We start from the raw sequence: 24,674 nt of genomic DNA on the forward strand, positions 1-24,674 counted from the left end.
ACAAGCATACCATTGAGATTTAAAAGCATTTTGTGAGATAATCAATCATATTTAAAATTATCTGATGGGATGTTAAAGCTCAGCACAATTATAAATTAATAGTGATGCAAAATATATTGTAGGATGGTAATTTACTTAAAGGTTCATCTTTAAAAAATTAATAACCCTGTTAAATGTAATCTTCAGCAAATATTATCTTATTGTGATGCTTAATGCATTTGTAAAACGTTTGATTTTTATTTCTGTCATGACAACTCTCGGGAGGGATTGGCATGGTAATTTCAACCCAGTCTCATAAAAATACGTACCTCTGCGTACATTTCTGCAACACCGTTTTTACGTACCTTACTGCACGTCGGACTGCGCCATCTAGAGTTTCATGCCAGAACTCTGTATTTTTAAAGAGCTTTTTTTGTAATTTATTTAGACAAAATAGCACCAAATTTTAACATTAGCCATTTTTCGAGTATTGACCATAACATGAAATTAACTATTGACATATTGCTATCAGCCAGAATCTCAATACATGTATATGGTGCATCCCTATTAATGAACAACCAAAATATTGTGTGAAAATGTAAACAGCTGTGCATAATTCACTTTGCCACCAATAATTACAGACAATGTTATTACAACAAATCTGTGTCAAGTTGCAACAAACCCTTTACAATAATTAATAACACCCTTACAAATGCTGCTGGCTTTGAAGAGAACTGATTAGAAGGAATTACAGTGACTGTGCCCATAGATACAAATCAGATGAGGGATATTTCTGAATTATCTTTGTGGATGATAAGGCTACTGATTAAAAAAATTATCTGCAGCTCAGAGATATTTTTGTAACAGCATTTGTAAGAAGGCTGCATTCATCAACACAAAGATGTAGCGCTAGCTCACAGTTCCCCACCATGACTAATTAACCCAGGAAATAAAAATAGCATGACACATTCTCTCACATAATGTTCTAAGCATAAGCTTCACCACATTTTGTTATATTCATGGTTAAAACAGGAAATATGGTAAGAAAAATAAACTTCAAATTCAATATATCATCAAAAAAGTTTTAATTATACAAGTTTGCTTGTAAAATTATGTTGTTTTAAGGATGTTTAGATGTTGTTTATGGAAAACAATGATTAAGAAAATGACTGCAATGTGTAGAAAATTGCAATTCAGATTAGTTGACGATCACTTCCCAAGTTTGTACATAAAACCTTTAAGAAATAAAAATAAAGTTCAGGACAGGTTATGGAATAATCCTGTTTGAAGCATTTTTATGTCAATGAAAAAAAAAGACTTATCTGCCCATCCTGGTGCCAGATGGTTTGAGCTCAGTGTCTTTTTTGACTGGACTCTATTTCACTGGAGATAACTCTGAGAAATAGAGTTCATTCTCAATCTTTCCTCATCTCTCACTCTATTTTTTACCCCTGGGATACACTGCAGACTCACACAAATCAGAGAAACATGTTACAAATGGATTTTTCACAGATTCTAAACCCCAAATATTTATATTAAGCAGTGTTTATATTGTGAACAGACTCATAATAAACTATAAATAAAAATAAATGTAAGGGATAATGTACAGGTAGCTATTCAACAAGTAAACAAATGAATTAGATTTTTATTTGATTATGATTATGTTATAATTTTACCTGTCTATTATTAAAAATTGTCAATTAAAAAGCACAAAACAATCAGCATAGCAACAAAACAAACACTGATATCAGTGTTTGTCTTGTTGCTAGGCTGACTGTACATAAACATGATTACATATAAACATGCATGGTGCTATTGCCCAATCAGGGTCTAGCATTTCAGAGAGTCATGTAATAAAAATAAATAATAGTGACAATATGTTAAATGATCTCTTTCATGCTAACAAATGTACTACACTATTAAAAATAAAGGTTCTTTATCTATCCTTTAACATCCATGGAAACTTCCCATTTTACAAAAGGTTCAATATAGTGGAAAAGGTCCTTTAGATTTTTAAAATGTTCTTTACACTAAAAAATGGTTATTTTAAGAACTGTTCACTGAAAGGTTCTTTGGGGAACCCAAAATGGCTCTTGTCTTTCATGGCATCATTGTAAAAACTCTCTTTTGGAATCTTTGTTTTGGCTTTGGACAGTCACTCAAAACTATACCGTTAATCCAAACAATTATATATACTTGTTATATACATCTGAGGTCCTCAGATGATGCCAACCCTAAAAGAACATACAGAACTACCACCTTTTGCTATAAGTTTGATTGCATCATATAATAATTGCTGTTAATAATGTTCATCGTCTGTTTGATTACGTCTTTAATTGATTTTTCCGTACATTTCTGCCATATGTACATTGACTGACAGTCACTACTGATAAGCTACCACTAAATATTGTAGAAACTTAATTTGCTGTAAAGTTGCTTTGCAATGATTTGTGTCGTGAAAAGCGCTGTACAAATATACTTGAATTGAATATACGTAGGTCAGAGGAGACAATTTAAGTTACAGTTGATTTAAAAAATCTGAGACTACACTAGAACCAAGTCTGAAGTAGTTATAAACGCTGAATATGAATGATTGATCAAATTGCAAAGACCAAGACTCCCTTTGAGCTTTGAATAATCACCACAATAATCAAAAACACACAGATTACTTCACTTAAAAACATGCACCCTGGTTTTATCATCAACCTCAGTCATATTTTACCTACTTGCATTTAATTTCTCCCACCAATGGCTCTCTTATATAAGCTGTGAACAGATGAGCTCTCTGCTCCAGTGATGAAGACATGAGGTGATTTGAGTTTTGAAAAGCGCTGTACAAATATACTTGAATTGAATATACGTAGGTCAGAGGAGACAATTGAAGTTACAGTTGATTTAAAAAATCTGAGACTACACTAGAACCAAGTCTGAAGTAGTTAATATAAACGCTGAATATGAATGATTGATCAAATTGCAAAGACCAAGACTCCCTTTGAGCTTTGAATAATCACCACAATAATCAAAAACACACAGATTACTTCACTTAAAAACATGCACCCTGGTTTTATCATCAACCTCAGTCATATTTTACCTACTTGCATTTAATTTCTCCCACCAATGGCTCTCTTATATAAGCTGTGAACAGATGAGCTCTCTGCTCCAGTGATGAAGACATGAGGTGATTTGAGTTTGCAATTCAGCTCTAACAAACTAAGAGCCGCCTCACCATTTAAATGCATGGAGAGTGAATTATTCAATGGCAAAGGATCACACGCTTTGACATGCCCCATCTCCCTCCCCCTCACTTCTTCCCTTTCTTTTTGTTTGTGATTCAGACAATGGAAAGATGCATGAACACTCAACTATTTCAGTGAAATCCATGTCTCACTATTAGGTACAAAATGTGCACTGGTCCTGACATCAAACCGCATCTCTAATCAGCCTGCTCAGTCAAGCCCCCTGGTGTTTTTCTTTCTCGCTCTCGCTTGCCCTTCCACTTTTGCTTCTCCTCCTCTCCTCTCCTACATGTTTATCTCTTTCTCACATACTATATGGTTTAGTCGCTTCTTGCAATTTGAGTTATTTGATCTTAATTTCTCAGCTCTTATGTTCAGATTTATCTTCCAGCCTCCGTAATGTTTCATTCTGCCACATGAAGACGCTTCCTGACATTAATACAGCAAGTTAAAGCACTTCTTATTGCAGCCAACTCTCAGGAACATTTCAGCTAATTAAGCTTATTAAAAACAGATTGTTTTGATTCACCGCAGTAATCTGAAATGATTTAATGTGGCCATTACTTCTGCGCTCTTCCCTTTCTACACCATATGGCCTCACAGTGTGTGATTTCTCCTGCAGCACCTCAAACATCTCACCCTCTGCAGACTTCTCTAGGTGACCTCACTCACTTCTGAGTCACAGCAAGCTGAAATATTTTCCTTTGCCATTAAATCTCTCAAGCATCATAAGAAATGGAGACATGCATTTACATGCCTGTATGTTGTTTTACAAATTCTAAAGACAGGGGTCAGTAATGTTAGACTTTACCAGAAGCCAGCAGCACTGTAGTATGCAAGTATGCAGATTGTGCACTCTATGACAATAAGGGAGTTACATGCTAAATGCTAGCCTGTTTTTGAACATACTTTAAAAAAAAGAATCACCAGAACTTTTGTTCATTTATTTGTCTAAAAACACCTTCCTACAAGAATATTTTACATCAATGGTTCTCTACTGATACACAAAATTGTTGTGATTGGATCACAGATACCAGAGAAAAACAATGCTAAAGCAAATAAATAATTACAATGCAACTAATCATACATGTGCACAGATGGCATAGAAAAATAAATAAGCTTATTCACTTTTAAAAATGGATAAGAAAATAAGAACCAGTTGAGAATCACTGCTCAATAAATTCAGTTCAAAGGTGGATTTAAAACAACAAATTAATTTGCCACCTTTTCATTAGTGATCTAAACTGAAGGATTATCATTCTGTGCACAACATTTGTTCACGCTCCAAATTAAAAACACAGCATCTAATGTGAAATGTCAAGATTTCACATTTCAGAAAAATGTCAGCGTGAAGCATGTAGTTTAAAACTGTTGGAAAGCTGAACAGAAAGAATAATTAGACTGACAAAAGAGAGAGATTGGTGCAATTTGGTGCTTCATTGGGCCATTTGGGAGAATGATCATATTAGATTAGATCTGCTGGTCATGATGAGACAATTCCCCATCAGAATAATGAGAAAGCAACTCTTATTTCTTCATTGAGACACTGATGCAGTGTGATAGGCATAGCTGAAGTTTTGTGATGGACATGAACTGGGGGCTAGCTTTGCATGTTTCAGCAATAACAAGCTCCAGCAGAGAGTGTTTGATTATACAGTTAAATGCATGGGGGAGTAATAGGGCGGGGAAAATTCAGTTTGTCAGTCTTCGCATGTGAACATCCTTAAATGCATATGCATGCATTAATACAAAGAGCAGCAGTAGTGCTATATAATAGCATATTTTGCAGACACATTTTTAAACAAAAAAGGATTTAGGGACAAGCATTCATTTTTTTAACATACTTTTTTTGCCTGTGGTTATATGATGAATTCCTGTGCAACTATGTCATCACTTCAAGCATTCACTCATTAGCATTCATAGAAAATGCATTTCACTAGGCCCTTATTTTAGTCCTGGTATATAGCGTTTCCCAACATTTATTGTTTTACGCACCCCCCCCACAGCCCCATTAGTGAAGTTCAAGTACCCTTTCTTCAAAACAAAACTAGAAATATGTTCCTTCACACATATTAAAGAAGTTTGAAGAAACATTAACTATTAAATTTAAATAATTGACACTGTGAAAGAAAAACAGCTCACCACACAGCTTTTTCTATATTTAATAAGACATCTGAGCTGGTTTGTCTTCTACAAGGACCAATCCCAGAGAAACTTTCTCTGAAAGACCTAACACATTTATTTATAAATAAAATCCAGATGGCATGTTTATACCATCTACCAATAAGTCAAATCAATTCCATGTATGGTGGAACATAAATAGCATAGAAGCTCATGACCGAAATATCTCCCACAAGCGAATACATTGGCATTTTTACAAATTGTAATGCCAAGTTATGATTTACAGGTGAAAAGTCTATCAAAGTTAAGTCAATATATTTCCAACCACTCTTTGAAAGCTGTTTAAGAACTACCTGGCTTTCATATTCCCCTGGTTTTAGACATTACAAGATTGGATAGAAATTGCCAGCCACAAAGGATTCAGCAAAGTTTTTCTCCATCAATCACTCCCTTTTTCTTTTACATTTGCCATTAAACTGCTAAGCTACAAGCAATAGAATCTGTACACATCCAAACAGTTTCATCCACCACAAGAAAAGCCTTAAACAGTGCGAGTGCCAAACGTTCACATCAGCTGCCATTAACAACAAAGTTTCTTGCTGGACTCCTGCAGATAAAATCAATGTTTTAAAGACAGGCACTCCTGCAGAGCTGATGTAAAGGATGGCAATTTTGCACATAGCTGCAGCAAGCGTCTGTTTTGAACCTTGTCTGTCCATCACAGTCAACATCAGGTTGCAGGCCTAAAGCACTGTGCAACAGCACTGCAATAATAAGCCACACAGCATTGAGAAGCGTTTAGATGTTATTTATATTACATTAAAAAAGGAACCAAAGATTGTTTGGAGAAAATGAAGCATTTTACTATGAGAGCAAGACATATCCGGTTAAATTATATTATCCGGTTTTGTCTTTGCCAGCGTCTGTGAGCTTGTTGAAGATAAAATGATAATTGCTCATGCATAAACAATATCTGGGTCCATTCTGATTCAAATGAATAGTCTATTTGAGAGTGTACAATGAGTACAGCTGGCAAGAGTCCTGAAAGGTGTACTCAGCTGCACATAGCAGGATTAGAAAACAAGGATTAAAAACTGCTGTTTGGTTGTACTGAGATAGTAAGACTGAGAAAACAAGTGATGGGATACATGACAGAATGAGAGAAGCAGAATTTCATAACAAGTATGTTAGTAGAGATGTAGGGAAAATTCGCTTAAAAGAACAGTGCACCCAAAGATTAAAATTCTGTAATCATTTACTCATTTTTGTTTCATGAGACTTTCATTTACCTTCAAAACATATACAGTATATTAATGAAACCTGAGAGACTTCTGTCCTAACATTGAAAGTCCACAAAACCAAAACTTTAATGCATCAAAACGTGAACAAAAAAAAACATTGCATTAAGCAATAGATCTGGAATGAGGAACATGAGGGTGAGAAAATTCTGACAATTTTCAATTTTGGGTGAACTATGCTTTTTAACCTGTGTACGAATGTGCATACTTCTTGCTATAAAGTAAGCAATGTCACATTAGTAGACTATGACATACTATGAAAGTATGGGAATTTAGATGCACCTTGAGGATGAACTGAGTTTTCAAGCCGCCTGTATTGTTTTAGTTCTTGGTTTACTGAAGGAATTATGGGAAATGGGTAAAAGCACAAATATGAACCCACAAAATCTGTGCTAAACGCAATTTATGCAGCACAAAAACCCATCTTGTTTGTTGGTTCTATGTTGTGCAGATGCAGCAAGCTAATCTGGAATCTGGCATGTAGATATTCTGTATCGGCTACTTACAATGCAAATCGTGCACAATTACACAGTGTGTCTGAATATATGTCCAGTTATAATGCTTTTTGATTGTCATTGATCTTCAAATGATGAATAAAAGCTGTCATGATCAATAGAAAATGTACACAAACATCTCCTTTAAATAAAGTCTGTTTACTTTCTGTTTATGCCCTGCTTACGGTAAATGTCAGTGTTAGGTACATTAAAAGCCATATTACTTCTGATGTATATGAAACCTGATCATGCCTGCCTGATAAACCTGAATGGAAAAACAATGCTGGTGCCAAACACAAACATGCTTTTAAATAAAAGAGAAGATAGAAAGAGAGAACGAAAGTGAGAGCAACAGCATCTCCTAGAAGTGTTGTCTTGTGGGGTTTGGTATGAAATCTGTGATGTAATCATAAGTGGCGAGTAGGTTCAGTAGATTTGAAGTGTGTAACGGCCCTGTCTAACCGCCCAGTAATGATTAAACTATTACCACAAAACTATGAGTGAGAGATTGAAAGGAAATGAAGAGGCTGGAGTTCAGCCAGAAAGGTCATGGGGCTTACATGGAAGCAACATAAAAACTAATTATGTTTCCCGGCCCGCTTAGCAGAAAAAAATTTCAACTTTATTCTTCCACATTTAAATAATCTCAAATAATTATTATTTTTGTTTTGTTTATTGCTGTATTCACTCTGTAGTCTCTCTCTCTTCTTATCTCACAGTACACACAGTGGAAACACCACCTTCTCTATTAACATAGACAAAAGACCAATCAGCAAGAAAGGAAGCAGCACTTAGTTTTCAAATAGAATCAAAAGAGCAATTTCGTAACGCTTGCTGTTTGCAGCACTGGAAAAAAATCAACAACCCCCTCCAAAGGTGAGACGAGGCTAACACTAGTGTGGGAGTCCCCATCACGACTGACAGCAAAACATAACTGAATTTCTGCCTTCTATGAGGATATAAAAGTATTTTTTTTAAAAACACTAAACCAGCAAGTTATTAATAATGCAAATAAAAACCTCTTTATTGGTACAAGATCAGAAAATATTTGTGAGGGGGCACACACATCCTCAAGTCCTATTTACATTATGATTTACAGTATGACTGAGAAAGTAACAAATCTTTTCTTGCTATTAACCTATCAAATCTAAGTATGAGACTTGGACCTGCAGGGATATTTTGGAGTAAAGAAAGCGATCATTCAAAGAACTGTATTAGCCTGATAGAAATTTAGCTGGTTTATCCACAAGCTTATTGCCACTTCATACTGCTGCGTTGCTTGCCAGAGGGTCTGTGCAAATAGCATTAATAGGATTCAGTGGGGCTAAATGTGATATGTTTGGTCACGGTTGAGCGGGTTGATTCCTCGAGTGATTCCTTCACCACATCCTCTCTCGGGGAGAGAGAAATCAAATTTGTAGTGTATAAATGTTTCGCTGCTCTGAGGTCGACAGTGTTAGTGTCACGCTTGAACATTCTTGAGTTAGTAGCCGAAGCTGGAGAGATAGCAGGGGGAAATACTGACCTGCTCAAACCGAGCTTCATCCTCGCAGTTTTCCAGCACCCGGGAGAAGAAGGAGAGACCTGCATGGAGAAAAACTAAGTTAAAGGTCAATATGGAGCATAGCATCAAAGCAGTGCTATATATAAGAAACATTGTGTAATATAATAAAGACTGCAATGTCAAATATTATAAGTCTTAACAAGTAAAACTCTGTGTGTTTGTGTGTGTGAGTATATATATATATATATATAGCTCAGTTTGGATTTAGAATTAAATACATTAACACACCAACTTATGCACACATACACAAGCCTACACAAACACTTGAACACAAGAGATATTGCACTTGAGCAATTCATGTTTTCTGGCTGAGGCACACTGGTAGATATGTTTAAGAAAGGTAAATACATAAACAATCATTACTTAGTGCCTCTGATACTAAAATAAACGCACAATACAATTCAATACAATGCTGCTTGTTCTTATTCTCGACCCAGCCATCAATTTTTATAATGCAAATTCGCCACATATGGCAGAGAGAAATACATTTTTGTTTTGTTTTGCTATTATAGTTTTATACAATCATACCATTGTCTATTGTTGTCTTGATTCTGTGTTGAACAATTGCACTGGTACAGGTCATGTCAAAAAATTCTTAATAAAATTAGTCTGAATTATGTCATTTTGAAATAAGTTATGTAATCTCAAAATACAGACAACAAAATTCTCTTAGTCTCAGAGAAACAAGCAGCATCTCATCTCAAACTCATTGCTATCTGCTGTTGTTCACATAGGAGCTTTTTCCCCAGGTAACGTTTACATCTACCCTCTGTACACAGAGCTGTAGATCACAAAATGCAGAGCTGGTGAGGATTTTTTTTCTCATAAGCCATAACAGAAAAACAAGAATTGATAAAAGCGTGATGAGGAAGAGTTTGTGAATTGTGCAGTACTGATGCCTTAATAAAGAGAGAACTGAGGGCAAAAATCAGAAGGCTCACAACCTAGATTTAAAAACACTTTTCCTTGGTGACAATAACAAGAAGATATGGATATAAGCTCATATAACATGCGTAAACTAGGCAACGACCTAATAAAAATTGATGAGCAACCTGTAAAGCAACAGAACAATCTTGAACAGTATTTTCAATGATGTACAGTCTTCACAAGGACTTTTCAAATTCCAACATAATCACATCTGAAAGTCTGAAAGCCAATATTTTCATACATTCCATAATTTTCTATCTCTGATGAAACATTTTTATTGAGATTTTTCATTGTTCTCAGATCCACTCGTTGGTACTCAATCTAAGTTATGCAACCCACAGAGAAACAGGACACAGCTCAGTAGAGCCCTTCCGCTCCAGACAGCCTAGATCACTGCACACTGGGGCTGCTGAAGATTAGGAGAACGCCAAAATGGGAGGGAAGGAAAGGGTAGCAGGAGAGCTGATAGTCATTGCCATCAGAGAAAGTGGGGGGGAAATGTAACAACAGGACCATGCATCAAAATGACTTACTATTTGAAGTGTCTCAATCAAATTACAAAAAAAGCAGACCGTCACATTCTACATCAATTCTCTCAAAACATCCTTCTGTAAGAAGATTCCTATTAAAAATGGAAGATGTTTACTCCGTTCTCCTTTTTTATTAGCAATAAAATGTTGTTTGTCCTAGCTCATTTCTGCTCCATTTAACTAAGGTGATTCTGTAATATACCTTTTTATATGCTAGAAACACATAAAACTCCACACATATCTCTGGCTGTATTTGTCCCAACCCCTCTCTCTTACAAACATACACAGAGAGCATTTTATGAAAAAGAAAATAATTGTGCAGATGAACAGTGAGCAACTGTCCAAGGTGCTGAAATACACAATACATATGGGGAAAAAAACAAAGAGAAAGAGAGGAGAGACACAGGAGAAAAAAGTCTTGTCATTCATATTCAGTGTCTTTAAAGCCACATTTACCTGACATGAAATCTAATGGATTGCTGAGGCAAGCCTCGCAAGACAAGATGTAATGAGATAAAACGACCAAAAGTTTAAGCAAATTTGGTTCACAACTTTATCCAGCTTTAATACTTCTGGGGACCTTGACGACAGTTTTTGAAAAATAATCCCAGTAGCATTGCTTGAAATTAACAATGAATTAAACTGCACTGCAGTGAAAATTGAGAGCCTACATATAATGAAACCAGCTCACGCTTGTGTATGAGGAAATAATGTTACTATCTATCTACCAGCAAGGGAGTTTTTAATCATCTAAAGCGATATTAAAAAAAACCTCGATGTTCTTTGATAAAGACATGCCGATTTAGAATAACTGTATTTCTACAACTTTGAGCCTCAAGTTACACACCACTGCATGATATATATAAAATGGGATAAATATTAAACCTACAAATGTATATCACAAGATGCTTAATATACAGATGCACACATACTAAAACATTCACTGGACATTAAAATGATTGCTCTATACCTCTGAAAGTCACTTTAGCGATGCGGTCCCCCTTTCCACGAAGCTCCGTGACAGTCTTCAGGTACACTACTAAAGCCATTTCAACTTAAAATGGAGAAAAATCAAAAGCCTAAAATAGAGTAAAAATGTTTCATCACAAAGATCGCGGATCTATCTTGAACAATGCTGCATAACTTCTTATAAAATCATGTCCTAACTGCTTTTATTTGCTACATATAAACCGGAAAATCCTCTTATGGTACAGGCTGCATCCTCTGTGCGCAATAACATGAAAAGAGCAATAAATAATTAAAGAGATTTCATTTTCTCTCGCTTTACTGTGCGCACATGTACACTCGTCAGATCCGCTCCGACACTCGCTCTGCGATGCGCTACTAAAGCCATTTCAACTTAAAATAGAGAAAAATCAAAAGCCTAAAATAGAGTAAAAATGTTTCATCACAAAGATCGCGGATCTTATCTTGAACAATGCTGCATAACTTCTTATAAAATCATGTCCTAACTGCTTTTATTCGCTACATATAAACCGGAAAATCCTCTTATGGTACAGGCTGCATCCTCTGTGCGCAATAACATGAAAAGAGCAATAAATAATTAAAGAGATTTCATTTTCTCTCGCTTTACTGTGCGCACATGTACACTCGTCAGATCCGCTCCGACACTCGCTCTGCGATGCGCCTCGCCTCGCCGCTCCGCACGAGCGCAATGTGATGACGGATGACGCCAGCAGGGGGCAGTCGCACACAGTCTAAACTCTTTCTCAGGGGCGGATTCTTGCAGAAACCAAATACGCCCCAAAAGCTTCTTACCAGATTGATTATTGTTCGAGGCAGAAGCATAGTTTTATATATTTTGTATAGAGTTAAACTGACAGATTAGCTATTAATAAAAACGAGTATGCTAGTCTATACTGAAAAAAATGGTTGCCAGGCAACCTTTTGTTGTCTTATCTGCGGTGCAGGTCAGCTTTGACACGCAGGAGCGTATGATCGGATAATATTCATAGTATTATTATCTACTCAGCCATGACTTTCAGAGGAAATGGTACTCCTATTACGCATAACAACACAGCATACATCCCATCGTCTCTGATGCCCGGGTAAAAACAGATTATTTCTTATTTTGTGTGCAGGGCAGAATATTTGTCCCGTTGAATTGATTTTCATATGGGTTAACGTTAAGTTTTGACATTCACGGAGTATTTTTCGTTTCAAACGATACAGAAAATGTGTGCTGTCATTTAATGTTAAATATATAAATCAATTAATTGATAGTGAATTGAAATAAACTCGAATTAACAATTAATTATGGCTGTTACCATTACAATCTTACCATTTTACCATTTCTTTGGCATTTTGACCCTTGCTGTGATTAATTTCTAAACCTGGTGCAGGTAAATCATAAAACAATATTAGCCTACCTTGTATCAACTGTTAATTGTGCAATTGCTGCATCATTTAAAGGTACTGTGGACACATTCCCACTACTAAATTCCTGTATGGGGAGACTTTTGGCAATTCGTCCCTAACGTACTTCCAAAACATCCGATCTGCAATGATGGCCTCTAGCAAAAGCTCTTACAATAGTGTGCCTCTGAGCTCCCATACCCAAGACAGTATCTTACCCTACTGGGTCCGGTACAACATTGATTTCAAAAGGCAGAAGGAGATCAAGGACTTCAACATGGTAAGAATGAGAATTAAGGTGTGATTGTGGATCATGTTCTAAACTGCTCTCTTTTGTCTCACTGATTAGTCATGCATATTTTGGACTTCTCTTTCCCCAGTTGTCACAGAAGCACAGGGAAAATTACAAAGATAAGACTGGTACTGTGCAGCCTGTCAATTACTTTGTCATGCCAGAAAAAGAGAAAAGGGAGCTTAGAAGATCCCTCCAGAGTGATTGTAAGAAATTAACTTTACTAAGCCATCTCAGCTATTAATTAAAATAACTATTTTACATGTTATCTTTTAAGTGAAAACCAAGAATTAAGTATCTTCAGTGTCTGCCTATATGAAACATTTGAATATATGATGTGTGTGTGTGTGTGTGTTTGTGTGTTAATTATGTATATAATATTTAATTATATAATGGACCTTTTTCACATTTCCGAGTTTCTCAGCAGCGGAAGTCGCCATAGTTGGGTTAACTTGAATAGCAGTGAATGGGAGAGTACCCCAAATATAATTTTTGCATTCCCATTTGCTCAAATAGCAAAAGAAAAACTCCACGATAGTGTTTTCGTGACTTTCAATAAAAGGAAAAAAATTGAGAGAGACTGATACCGGCTGTCAGAGGAGAGAACGATGTCAAATTTACCGTCCCTCCCATAGACGCTGCATTAGAAACACCCTTGTATTAGCGTAAACTGTTTTTTTTATTGTAATTTGACGCAAAGGTGATATAATACAAAGAATAGTGTTATAAATGTAGATACATTTTTTTTTAAATACAAATATGAAACACGTTCGAGGATTTACGATGCTGATGACCGTTAAACGCGTCATCACAGTCTTGTGAAAAGGGTCCATTGTTTAAATAATTGATTGTTTATAATTAACACACATTAATAAACGAAATAGGGCTGATTTTAAGTGTAATCTCTAAAAACTCGTCTTGGGCTCTCCTATTCCTACTCCATCTCACACAGATCTAATTGCCTCTTTCATGGTCCCCTGAGACAGTCAGAGACTATGGCGGTCCAGTGATTGTTTGTGATGGATTCTTATTTGCTGATGCATTACGCAGGGTTAACTGTACTTGGAGCTCTGCTGTCTCTAGGGGTTTTATGTTCAGTTATGTTCACATTTAGCTGCTGGGTAGTTTATGGAGTCATAAAGAATTTATGTACGAGTGAAACTATAGAGCTGTTGTTGTTGTTTTAAAATATTGTCTCCTTTTCTTTCCTTCTTGTCAGTTAATTAGAGATCATGCCATATCAGATGGAAGTAGCAGTCTGATGAAGTCTAATGGTGTCCACCACAAACAAGTCTGCCTCAAGGGATAAAGTGTTTAATTAATAAATAAATGAGGAAAATATGTTGCTCTTTTTGTGCCTCTTGGATTATAATACATAATTTATGTAGTTGCATACATCCATAGGAATGTCTTTATAACATAATGTTTAAAGGCCAATCATATGATATGATAATGTTCCGCTGGCTATTTGTTCTTTGGAGTGCATGGGTACCCTACACTTTAAAATCGTAGTTTAGACGTTGACCTATTTTATAAATAATTTATTTTAGAGGGTTATGTCTTCAGAGAAGCAGCTGAGACACATTAAATAAAAAAATAAATAAAATAAAAATGGACTCAAATGTATTGCCTGGCAGAAGTTGATGAAAATTAAGCAAAAATAGCATAATTAAAAACATGCTGACTACAGTGAATCGCAGTGGCGGGAGTTTAACAAATTAGAAAACAGCTTTCTGAGATGAGAGACTATATGTGTCAAAAAATATAAAAGACTTACAGGACAATTTTTTAAGTAATAAAGCAAAATGGCACGTAATGTATTTAGTATTGGCTTTGTGAGAACTTCAATGGATGTTAAATGACAGAACTGGTATCATCTGAATCAGCAGGTAGGCCTACTCTTGGTTAATTTGACATACGCCTATCTTTGTATTTTACGTGAATCTACAGTTTCGAGATAAGTTTCTAATTTCTAAACAACGTTCATGTGTAGCAGACAAATACGTGGATATTTATATTAGATCATGAGACAAAACTCAAATTTACAGATGAGATACAGATGTTGAAAGAAACTAAACAAACTGTAAACCCATACTACCTCAACTGACGATAACTGCTGTTTGACTGTATTGTTCCTTCGTGGTAGTTTTCGTAGAAACATTTTGGTTACTCTTTCACATACTTTTTGAAAAATGAGGGAGGTGGGTACACTGCAGTGGTATAGCCTACCTAAATTGCGCTCATGCTCTTTGATTTTCTCGTCTTGTATAGTCCGCAGAAATGTGTGGAGAACGCATATAGAATTTATTAACCATGATTTTAGAGCTGAATATAAATTACAATACTGATACTGAATAAACACAATAGGCTACTTATAACACAATTACGCTAATGAAGTAGGCCTATTAACACGTAGCTTACAGAATGAGGTTTGGGTAAACAGGCTATAAAAATAAACGGAGCACGATAAGTGAGTTCTACATCAGAGGAAGTGTGTTTCCAAAGATTTTCCATCGCCTTGTTCTGAAAATATTTGGGTATAGCCCCTAGTCCCATTCGTCCCCAGAAGAGGGAGACAACGTCTGAGAAAGAGCGCACAGACTGACGGTAGCGGGCAACTGAGCATCCGAGCATCCCATAGGCTTCCTTCCCTCAGTGTAACGGATCGCCGTAATACTGAAGCACTATCTGCAATGTCTCCTGCACGGGCACGAGCTCTTCTCGGGCTCCTGATCACACTTTGCACCCAGAGCCCACTACTGTCGGGTAGGTCAATCTGCTTATCTCTATTTAAATAGTAGGCTAATTCACAAAATCAAACATTGTATTTTATTAGAATTATGTAGAATTTAAATTTAGAACTATTATAAAAAATATAATTCGTTAAGTATATTTGTCTAGTATAATTGCCAGGGCTTTCTGTAATGATGCTGTCATCTTGTACTGTAAAGATTATTATTTCATAAGCACTTATGACAAATAGCTCTATTGAATTAATCACCTGTGGTTTGTGAATCTGGAGGTCTAAGTCCTGTTTGTTTTATCACAGTGTGCGTGGAAACCATGTGCCAAACCTTTATTAAACATTTCAAGCAGCACTAATAATGCATAATGGGTGAGACAATAGCCTAATTGAACATCTGAACCACAGGCAGGTGCACAAACTTCAAAAAGTGTACTTGCTTTGCTTTAAGTTTTTAAAGAACATTCAAAATTTTTCATTTTTTAGCTATTTGAATCGGTTTCAAAAAGGTGATCATATAAGTATGACATCTAGGCCTATCTCTCTCTCTCTCTCTCTCTCTCTCTGTCTCTGTGTGTGTGTGTGTGTGTGTGTGTGTGTGTGTGTGTGAGAGAGAGAGAGAGAGTACACATATATAATTGAAATGCTTACTGTATAACTTCTTAAACTGATGGTGGTGATTTCACCTTTGTAGTTCATTTCTGTAGCTAATTTAGTAGAGGTTGCCAGGAGTGCACAACAAACACAGAATATTAATTTCTGTAGCCAACTGTTAAATAAGATATTTGAATGATGCATATATAACAAAATATGACCAAATTTGGATTCCCAATTGGATTTCCAGTTGGATTCCTGATACAGACAGACAGACAGACAGACAGACAGACAGATAGATAGATAGATAGATAGATAGACTGTAAGTGCAAATTTATCAAATTAGAGCCAGTACAGGAAGTACAGTTAACCTCTTTAAAAGGTCATCAGGGAGTGTAAAAGCACAGATGTATTAGACATTCTTTCACTTTCAGCTCTTCAAATAAATTTTAGCCACGTTTTCTCTCTCCTCACATCTTTCTTTCACTCTGCCTGTCCCTCCTAATTCTGAGGAGAATGCAGTGGAGCAGAGGAATCTTGGATGAGAAAAGTGGTAGCTAAGTCCTACTGAGCTGTTTTAGCTGCCACGTTACAACGGGCCTTTTTCTTTCTCACTTGCTCTTTCTCAATGTTTTGGAAATGTTCTTTATATGAGGTCACCCAGTGCAGCCTGGGACTGCCATCAGCAGCTGCATATTATCCAGTATTCTTCTCTTTCCTCTTCTCTCCATCTTCAACAAAACAAAATACATCCAACACAACTAAATCTTAAGCCACCAGCTGCTTAGCTTTACTGATTTCAAGCCAAAAAAATAAACACACACACACACACACACACTTCTATATCGTTTAATGGTGCCCAACTGCAGCTTCAAAACCATTCCAGACATCTGCTTGACAGATAAAAGATATATTGGAAAGAATGAGTCTCAGGATTTTGTTCCACAACCCTGGACTTTAACATCACGTCTGTTGTTATTCCGGTAAGAATGAGCTTGTGTTGTCAGGTAAGAGCTCTGCCAGAGAGTGAGAGGAAGAGAAGAATCATGCCCTGACCAGCTACTGGAATTTAATCTTGCTCAGATTTTCACCAAGGAATTTGCAGAAAGTCTTTGATTGACGTAGGCGAGGCTGGAGGGTTTGGAAGCTCAGTCTATCGATTAGTGAGTGTGCTATGGTACAAGACGCCAGCATGTAGTTGGCACGATGCCCACGCTCAACCTGTCACTCAGGTGTTTAAATATTGTCTATCATCAGATGCCCTCCTACGGAACACCTGGGTATTTTGTAGCTCAGGCTGAAAAGTTTGTATAAAAGCACTAAGCTATTGTTGACTTAACAATAATACACCCTAAATGCTTCTTGCATTTGTTTGAATGTCATCCAGGCACCTGAATGAAAATAATAAGCAAAGAGTATGTTTGTGAGAGTCTGTTTATGCCTTTCATTGAGAAAATTATGTCAGAGCAGCAGGTGCTTGCCCTACAGGTCTTTCTATGGGTGTTTATAAAAAAGACAATTCAAAAGACAGGGCAACAGGACCACAGGGCATTTACTTTCACCTTCCTAATAAAGGAATGGATAATATAAATGGCCCGGGGACAGCGTGAAAGAGTTTCAGAACAGCTATTGGGGCAGTTCTTACGTTCCAACAATCTTACATTTGTTTTAAGTATGTACATCTGATTTTATGCCTTAGTATTCTAAATATTTGGTTTTCTGGGATTTATTGAACAGTGATTTGCAAAGTCTGCTGATGGAAATACGTCATCAATCTAACTGGCTTACATCGAAATGTCAGAATTGCGATAGTAAATTGTGATAGTCTTGGAACATTGGTTAGAATGGGTTAAAAATGACAAAAGTGACAAAAGTTTATTTTTTACAGCTGTCATGAAGTTACAACATTTCCAGCCATTACTGCAAACTAAAAAAAAAACAGATTATAATTAATTTGATTTGAAAAAAGAATATGGTCTCTACTAATGGAAAACATACTTATTGCTGAGAATGTCCTTATCTGACATTACAAATATAAAAAAAAATATTACCAGGGGTTCAGTGCAAATTTTTTTGTACCCTCAATATCTTTAGAGATAATATCATCAGTCTGTGCTTTTATATAATCTAAGCAATGATAGCATAATTGTCACTACTGCAGCTTTGTCTGATTCTCCATCAGGAGGCTGGGGGCCCGGGGCCCACTAGGGGGCCTCAGCAAACGTCTAAGTGAACCGCAAGAAGATTTCAATTTATTTTAATTAAAAAAAAAAAATTTTCACAAAAATATATTTTTTATAAATAAAATAAAAAAGAACACTAACATAATTATTATTTTCTTTTTGTCTCATCAAGAACTGTTGTTTTAACTGATTAACTGAGGAACAGTTCTTAAAACCTCTGGAATCATAAAATTAATCACAGTTAATGTTTTTTTTCTACTGACTGCAGAATTACCCAAATTTGAGAACCACTTTGGTAGCTAAGTCCTACTGAGCTGTTTTAGCTGCCACGTTACAACGGGCCTTTTTCTTTCTCACTTGCTCTTTCTCAATGTTTTGGAAATGTTCTTTATATGAGGTCACCCAGTGCAGCCTGGGACTGCCATCAGCAGCTGCATATTATCCAGTATTCTTCTCTTTCCTCTTCTCTCCATCTTCAACAAAACAAAATACATCCAACACAACTAAACCTTGAAGCCACCAGCTCCTCAGATTTGATGTAGACAGTAAAACCAAAAAAAAAAAACCTTCTAGATCTTCGAATGGTGCCCAACTGCAGCTTCAAAACCATTCCAGACATCTGCTTGACAGATAAAAGATATATTGGAAAGAATGAGTCTCAGGATTTTGTTCCACAACCCTGGACTTTAACATCAAGTCTGTTGATATTCCGGTAAGAATGAGCTTATGTTGTCAGGTAAGAGCTCTGCCAGAGAGTGAGAGGAAGAGAAGAATCATGCCCTGACCAGCTACTGGAATTTAATCTTGCTCAGATTTTCACCAAGGAATTTGCAGAAAGTCTTTGATTGACGTAGGCGAGGCTGGAGGGTTTGGAAGCTCAGTCTATCGATTAGTGAGTGTGCTATGGTACAAGACGCCAGCATGTAGTTGGCACGATGCCCACGCTCAACCTGTCACTCAGGTGTTTAAATATTGTCTATCATCAGATGCCCTCCTACGGAACACCTGGGTATTTTGTAGCTCAGGCTGAAAAGTTTGTATAAAAGCACTAAGCTATTGTTGACTTAACAATAATACACCCTAAATGCTTCTTGCATTTGTTTGAATGTCATCCAGGCACCTGAATGAAAATAATAAGCAAAGAGTATGTTTGTGAGAGTCTGTTTATGCCTTTCATTGAGAAAATTATGTCAGAGCAGCAGGTGCTTGCCCTACAGGTCTTTCTATGGGTGTTTATAAAAAAGACAATTCAAAAGACAGGGCAACAGGACCACAGGGCATTTACTTTCACCTTCCTAATAAAGGAATGGATAATATAAATGGCCCGGGGACAGCGTGAAAGAGTTTCAGAACAGCTATTGGGGCAGTTCTTACGTTCCAACAATCTTACATTTGTTTTAAGTATGTACATCTGATTTTATGCCTTGGTATTCTAAATATTTGGTTTTCTGGGATTTATTGAACAGTGATTTGCAAAGTCTGCTGATGGAAATACGTCATCAATCTAACTGGCTTACATCGAAATGTCAGAATTGCGATAGTAAATTGTGATAGTCTTGGAACATTGGTTAGAATGGGTTAAAAATGACAAAAGTGACAAAAGTTTATTTTTTACAGCTGTCATGAAGTTACAACATTTCCAGCCATTACTGCAAACTAAAAAAAAAACAGATTATAATTAATTTGATTTGAAAAAAGAATATGGTCTCTACTAATGGAAAACATACTTATTGCTGAGAATGTCCTTATCTGACATTACAAATATAAAAAAAAATATTACCAGGGGTTCAGTGCAAATTTTTTTGTACCCTCAATATCTTTAGAGATAATATCATCAGTCTGTGCTTTTATATAATCTAAGCAATGATAGCATAATTGTCACTACTGCAGCTTTGTCTGATTCTCCATCAGGAGGCTGGGGGCCCGGGGCCCACTAGGGGGCCTCAGCAAACGTCTAAGTGAACCGCAAGAAGATTTCAATTTATTTTAATTAAAAAAAAAATTTTTTCACAAAAATATATTTTTTATAAATAAAATAAAAAAGAACACTAACATAATTATTATTTTCTTTTTGTCTCATCAAGAACTGTTGTTTTAACTGATTAACTGAGGAACAGTTCTTAAAACCTCTGGAATCATAAAATTAATCACAGTTAATGTTTTTTTTCTACTGACTGCAGAATTACCCAAATTTGAGAACCACTGATCTAGGTGATGTCCACTCCCTAATACGAGCCTCCGTTAGTTTCCTCCAGTATAAAATGTTTATTTTTGGAGAAAGATCTAATTCTTATGTTTTACAAGTCTTGATTTAATCAAAATGTGAACCCACCCTACATCATAAATTTTAATATGGGCCAAGTCACAGACTGAGGTTTGATGTTTCTGTGGCCTGTGTGTGTGCGCAAGTTGTGGTAATTGCAATGACATGTGTGATGTGGTTCCAAATTATGTGGAGGGATGTTCCATTGCCAATATTACATTATAAAGCAGTGACCGAAAGGCATATGTCCATGTGTACACTTAAATAAGTGATAGAGATTGATCTCTCTCACCGGGCTTTATGCCAGAGTCATGCTGTTGTACAGTAAACAGGCACAGCGATGAGAGATTTGCTCACTCCAACTCTAAGTAGGGTTTTAAAAACAGCCTGAGCACTCTAAAGAACTTCACACAGAGTTTCCAGTTTGATTAACTGAGGGTTGCAGCCCTTATTGCTCTTGTTCAAGCTGTAAGAAAGTTACTTATACAACAGATCCACATTAAACACTACGACTCCCACTAAGCGAATAGTCATGCTAAGTTTACAATTTAGTTGAATTTTCCCTTGATATATGGCTCTCTGCAATACTTAATTCTGATTGGTCAATCACATAATCGGTCAAATGTTTATGCATAATGACCGCTAAACAGTATAACTGACCATTGTTATAGGACAATTTCCTGCATAGCTATGCATGGAATAATGTGTAGTCTGTCAGGCATTATTGCAAAATAAAACCCTTCAAGGTTATACAAGACTGCTTCATTTGGTGCTCCTGATTATTTTGTGACAATGACCCTCAAAATCCCTTACTTAGTCTAATAGTAGCTAGTTAATTGTTTATTTGCTGAACGTTGCAACTGCTATCTTAACAAAAATGAACTCATCAGACTGTAATTGCAGTGTGATTGACAGACAGCTGTACTATCTCCCAGGTTCTAAGCCACTGCCGCCACGTAATGTGAAGCTGACCTCTGTGGATAAGGGGTTAAAGGTCACATGGGATCCCCCCAGCGAGCTGGATGGACGGCCTGTTGATAGCTACAGCATCGGCTACGGGAAGTCCATGAAGTCACTGCGCTTCATGGCTGTCGACAAGGACAGACGGTCAGAGTTACTGGAGGACGTAGGTAAGAGTGTAAATCATTCATTCTTGAAATGAAAAGCTAGAGACTCACATTGAGTACTTGCGCACTATGTCAGGCTCTCATGTGCATGTTGTGTTGTTTTAGAGCCTGGAGTCCTGCATTTTCTCAAGATGAGTGCAGAGAATAAGGATGGGATGAGTAAACCTGTCTACAGGGCAGAGACTCCAGGAGGTGTGTGCTTGCATGTGTGTGTAGATAGAGATCTGCATGTTTCTCTATGACTCTCTGTTCCCTTCACTGTTGTACATTGGTGCATGGATAGATAAAGTACAGTGTGCATATAAAACACATATGCATGCTTTTAAACACATATGCATGCTTTTAAACTTCGCCAAAACGTTTGTCATCATTTACTCACTCTTATGTCGTTCCAAACCTGTAGGCATTTCTTTGCTTTTGCAGAACACATTTGAAAAACGTTTCTGTTTTTTGTCCATTCAATGAGGTCAAATGTTGTTTGGACCTCAGACTTCTTTTGTTTTCTGCAGAAGTCATACAGGTTTGGAACGACATGAGAGTGAGTAAATGACACCAGACTTTTTACTTTTAGGGCAATTATCCTTTTAAGTATAACAAAACAGGAATCCTTCAGCGTTGTATACATACAGTGGCCCCTAAAACACTTAAGTTGCACATAAAAATATATGACTTTAATTAGAATATCAAATATTAAAGTGTTCATAAACTATGGAGATCTACTACCGTTCAAATGTTTGGGGTCGGTAAGATTGTTTAAGGGTGCATTTATTTGATCAGACAATACAGTAAAAACAGTAATATTGTGAAATATGTTTACAATTTAAAATTAATATTTAGTATTTTTATATATTTTACAATGTAATTTATTCCGTGATGGCAAAAGCTGAATTTTCAGCAGCCATTACTCCAGTCGTCAGTGTCACATGATCCTTCAAAAATTATTCTAATACTGCATGCTTACTTAGTGCTCATCAATCTTGAAAACAGTTGTGATACCTAATACTTTTGTGGAAACTTGTGATACTTTTTTTTTCTTTTTCTATTCATTTGCAATACTTTTTTCAGGATTCTTTGATGAATAGGAAGTTCAAAAGAACAGCATTTATTTAGAAATAGAAATATTTTGTAACATTATAAATATTTTACTGTCACTTGATCAATGTAATGCGTCCTTGCTGAATAAAAGTATTAATTTCTTTAAAATCAAAATCAAAAATCAAAATCAAAATCATAAAACCCAAGCAGTATGACCAGTGGTGTACATATAAATTCATTATACAGGTGCATCTCAATAAATTAGAATGTCGTGGAAAAGTTCATTTATTTCAGTAATTCAACTCAAATTGTGAAACTCGTATATTAAATCAATTCAATGCACACAGACTGAAGTAGTTTAAGTCTTTGGTTCTTTTAATTGTGATGATTTTGGCTCACATTTAACAAAAACCCACCAACTCACTATCTCAACAAATTAGAATACTCCATAAGACCAATAAAAAAAACATTTTTAGTGAATTGTTGGCCTTCTGGAAAGTATGTTCATTTACTGTACATGTACTCAATAACTTGGTAGGGTCTCCTTCTGCTTTAATTACTGCCTCAATTCGGCGTAGCATGGAGGTGATCAGTTTGTGGCACTACTGAGGTGGTATGGAAGCCCAGGTTTCTTTGACAGCGGCCTTCAGCTCATCTGCATTTTTTGATCTCTTGTTTCTCATTTTCCTCTTGACAATACCCCATAGATTCTCTATGGGGTTCAGGTCTGGTGAGTTTGCTGGCCAGTCAAGCACACCAACACCATGGTCATTTAACCAACTTTTGGTGCTTTTGGCAGTGTGAGCAGGTGCCAAATCCTGCTGGAAAATGAAATCAGCATCTTCAAAAAGCTGGTCAGCAGAAGGAAACATGAAGTGCCCCAAAATGTCTTGGTAAACGGGTGCAGTGACGTTGGTTTTCAAAAAACACAATGGACCAACACCAGCAGATGACATTGCACCCCAAATCATCACAGACTGTGGAAACTTAACACTGGACTTCAAGCAACTTGGGCTATGAGCTTCTCCACCCTTCCTCCAGACTCTAGGACCTTGGTTTCCAAATGAAATACAAAACTTGCTCTCATCTGAAAAAAGGACTTTGGACCACTGGGCAACAGTCCAGTTCTTCTTCTCCTTAGCCCAGGTAAGACGCCTCTGACGTTGTCTGTGGTTCAGAAGTGGCTTAACAAGAGGAATACGACAACTGTAGCCAAATTCCTTGACACGTCTGTGTGTGGTGGCTCTTGATGCCTTGACCCCAGCCTCAGTCCATTCCTTGTGAAGTTCACTCAAATTCTTGAATCGATTTTGCTTGACAATCCTCATAAGGCTGCGGTTCTCTCGGTTGGTTGTGCATCTTTTTCCTTCCACTCAACTTTCTGTTAACATACTTGGATACAGCACTCTGTGAACAGCCAGCTTCTTTGACAATGAATGTTTGTGGCTTACCCTCCTTGTGAAGGGTGTCAATGATTGTCTTCTGGACAACTGTCAGATCAGCAGTCTTCCCCATGATTGTATAGCCTAGTGAACCAAACTGAGAGACCATTTTGAAGGCTCAGGAAACCTTTGCAGGTGTTTTGAGTTGATTAGCTGATTGGCATGTCACCATATTCTAATTAGTTGAGATAGTGAATTGGTGGGTTTTTGTTAAATGTGAACCAAAATCATCACAATTAAAAGAACCAAAGACTTAAACTACTTCAATCTGTGTGCATTGAATTTATTTAATACACGAGTTTCACAATTTGAGTTGAATTACTGAAATAAATATATATATATATATATATTGCGTTCTGCAAGTGAACAACACCTTGTGGTGCCATCCCAAAGAGGCACAAAATCTCTATCACGGACCTTTTCCTGGACTGTGCCCAGCTGGTGGAATGACCTCCCGATCTCAATTCGAA

General features: G+C 36.6%; 3 protein-coding genes across 3 annotated transcripts in view; 2 read left to right on the forward strand and 1 right to left on the reverse strand.

The window, feature by feature from the left end:
• Positions 1-11,312, reverse strand: part of LOC107732639 (otoferlin-like) — a 58,698-nt gene extending 47,386 nt beyond the window's left edge. The window contains exons 1-2 of the mRNA XM_016544038.1: positions 11,120-11,312; positions 8,654-8,712 (exon numbers count right to left, since the gene is read on the reverse strand). Coding sequence (XP_016399524.1) covers positions 8,654-8,712; positions 11,120-11,198 — 138 coding nt within the window. The 5' untranslated portion in view covers positions 11,199-11,312. The remainder of the gene's footprint in view (positions 1-8,653; positions 8,713-11,119) is intronic.
• Positions 11,313-11,752: 440 nt separating this feature from the next.
• LOC107732625 (UPF0573 protein C2orf70 homolog A-like) lies at positions 11,753-14,099 on the forward strand. The gene is made up of 5 exons (XM_016544023.1): positions 11,753-11,826; positions 12,126-12,218; positions 12,583-12,805; positions 12,906-13,023; positions 14,037-14,099. Exons 1-5 carry the CDS (start codon positions 11,753-11,755, stop codon positions 14,042-14,044), a joined length of 516 nt encoding a protein of 171 aa, XP_016399509.1. The 3' UTR covers positions 14,045-14,099.
• Positions 14,100-15,485: 1,386 nt separating this feature from the next.
• LOC107732645 (fibronectin type III domain-containing protein 1-like) overlaps positions 15,486-24,674 on the forward strand; it is a 48,426-nt gene continuing 39,237 nt past the window's right edge. The window contains exons 1-3 of the mRNA XM_016544047.1: positions 15,486-15,583; positions 21,536-21,730; positions 21,833-21,919. Coding sequence (XP_016399533.1) covers positions 15,511-15,583; positions 21,536-21,730; positions 21,833-21,919 — 355 coding nt within the window. The 5' untranslated portion in view covers positions 15,486-15,510. The remainder of the gene's footprint in view (positions 15,584-21,535; positions 21,731-21,832; positions 21,920-24,674) is intronic.

Source organism: Sinocyclocheilus rhinocerous, unplaced genomic scaffold (assembly GCF_001515625.1).
Source record: "Sinocyclocheilus rhinocerous isolate Xijiao unplaced genomic scaffold, SAMN03320098_v1.1 scaffold1542, whole genome shotgun sequence".
NCBI classification, from domain to species: Eukaryota; Metazoa; Chordata; class Actinopteri; order Cypriniformes; family Cyprinidae; genus Sinocyclocheilus; species Sinocyclocheilus rhinocerous.

Bases quoted from the DNA above. Each gene is read 5' to 3' on its own strand.
- LOC107732625 (XM_016544023.1), top strand. From the start codon at position 11,753: ATGTACACTCGTCAGATCCGCTCCGACACTCGCTCTGCGATGCGCCTC. The intron at 12,219-12,582 runs GTAAAAACAGAT...CATCATTTAAAG, and splicing joins CCATCGTCTCTGATGCCCGG to GTACTGTGGACACATTCCCA. The intron at 12,806-12,905 runs GTAAGAATGAGA...CTCTTTCCCCAG, and splicing joins AGATCAAGGACTTCAACATG to TTGTCACAGAAGCACAGGGA.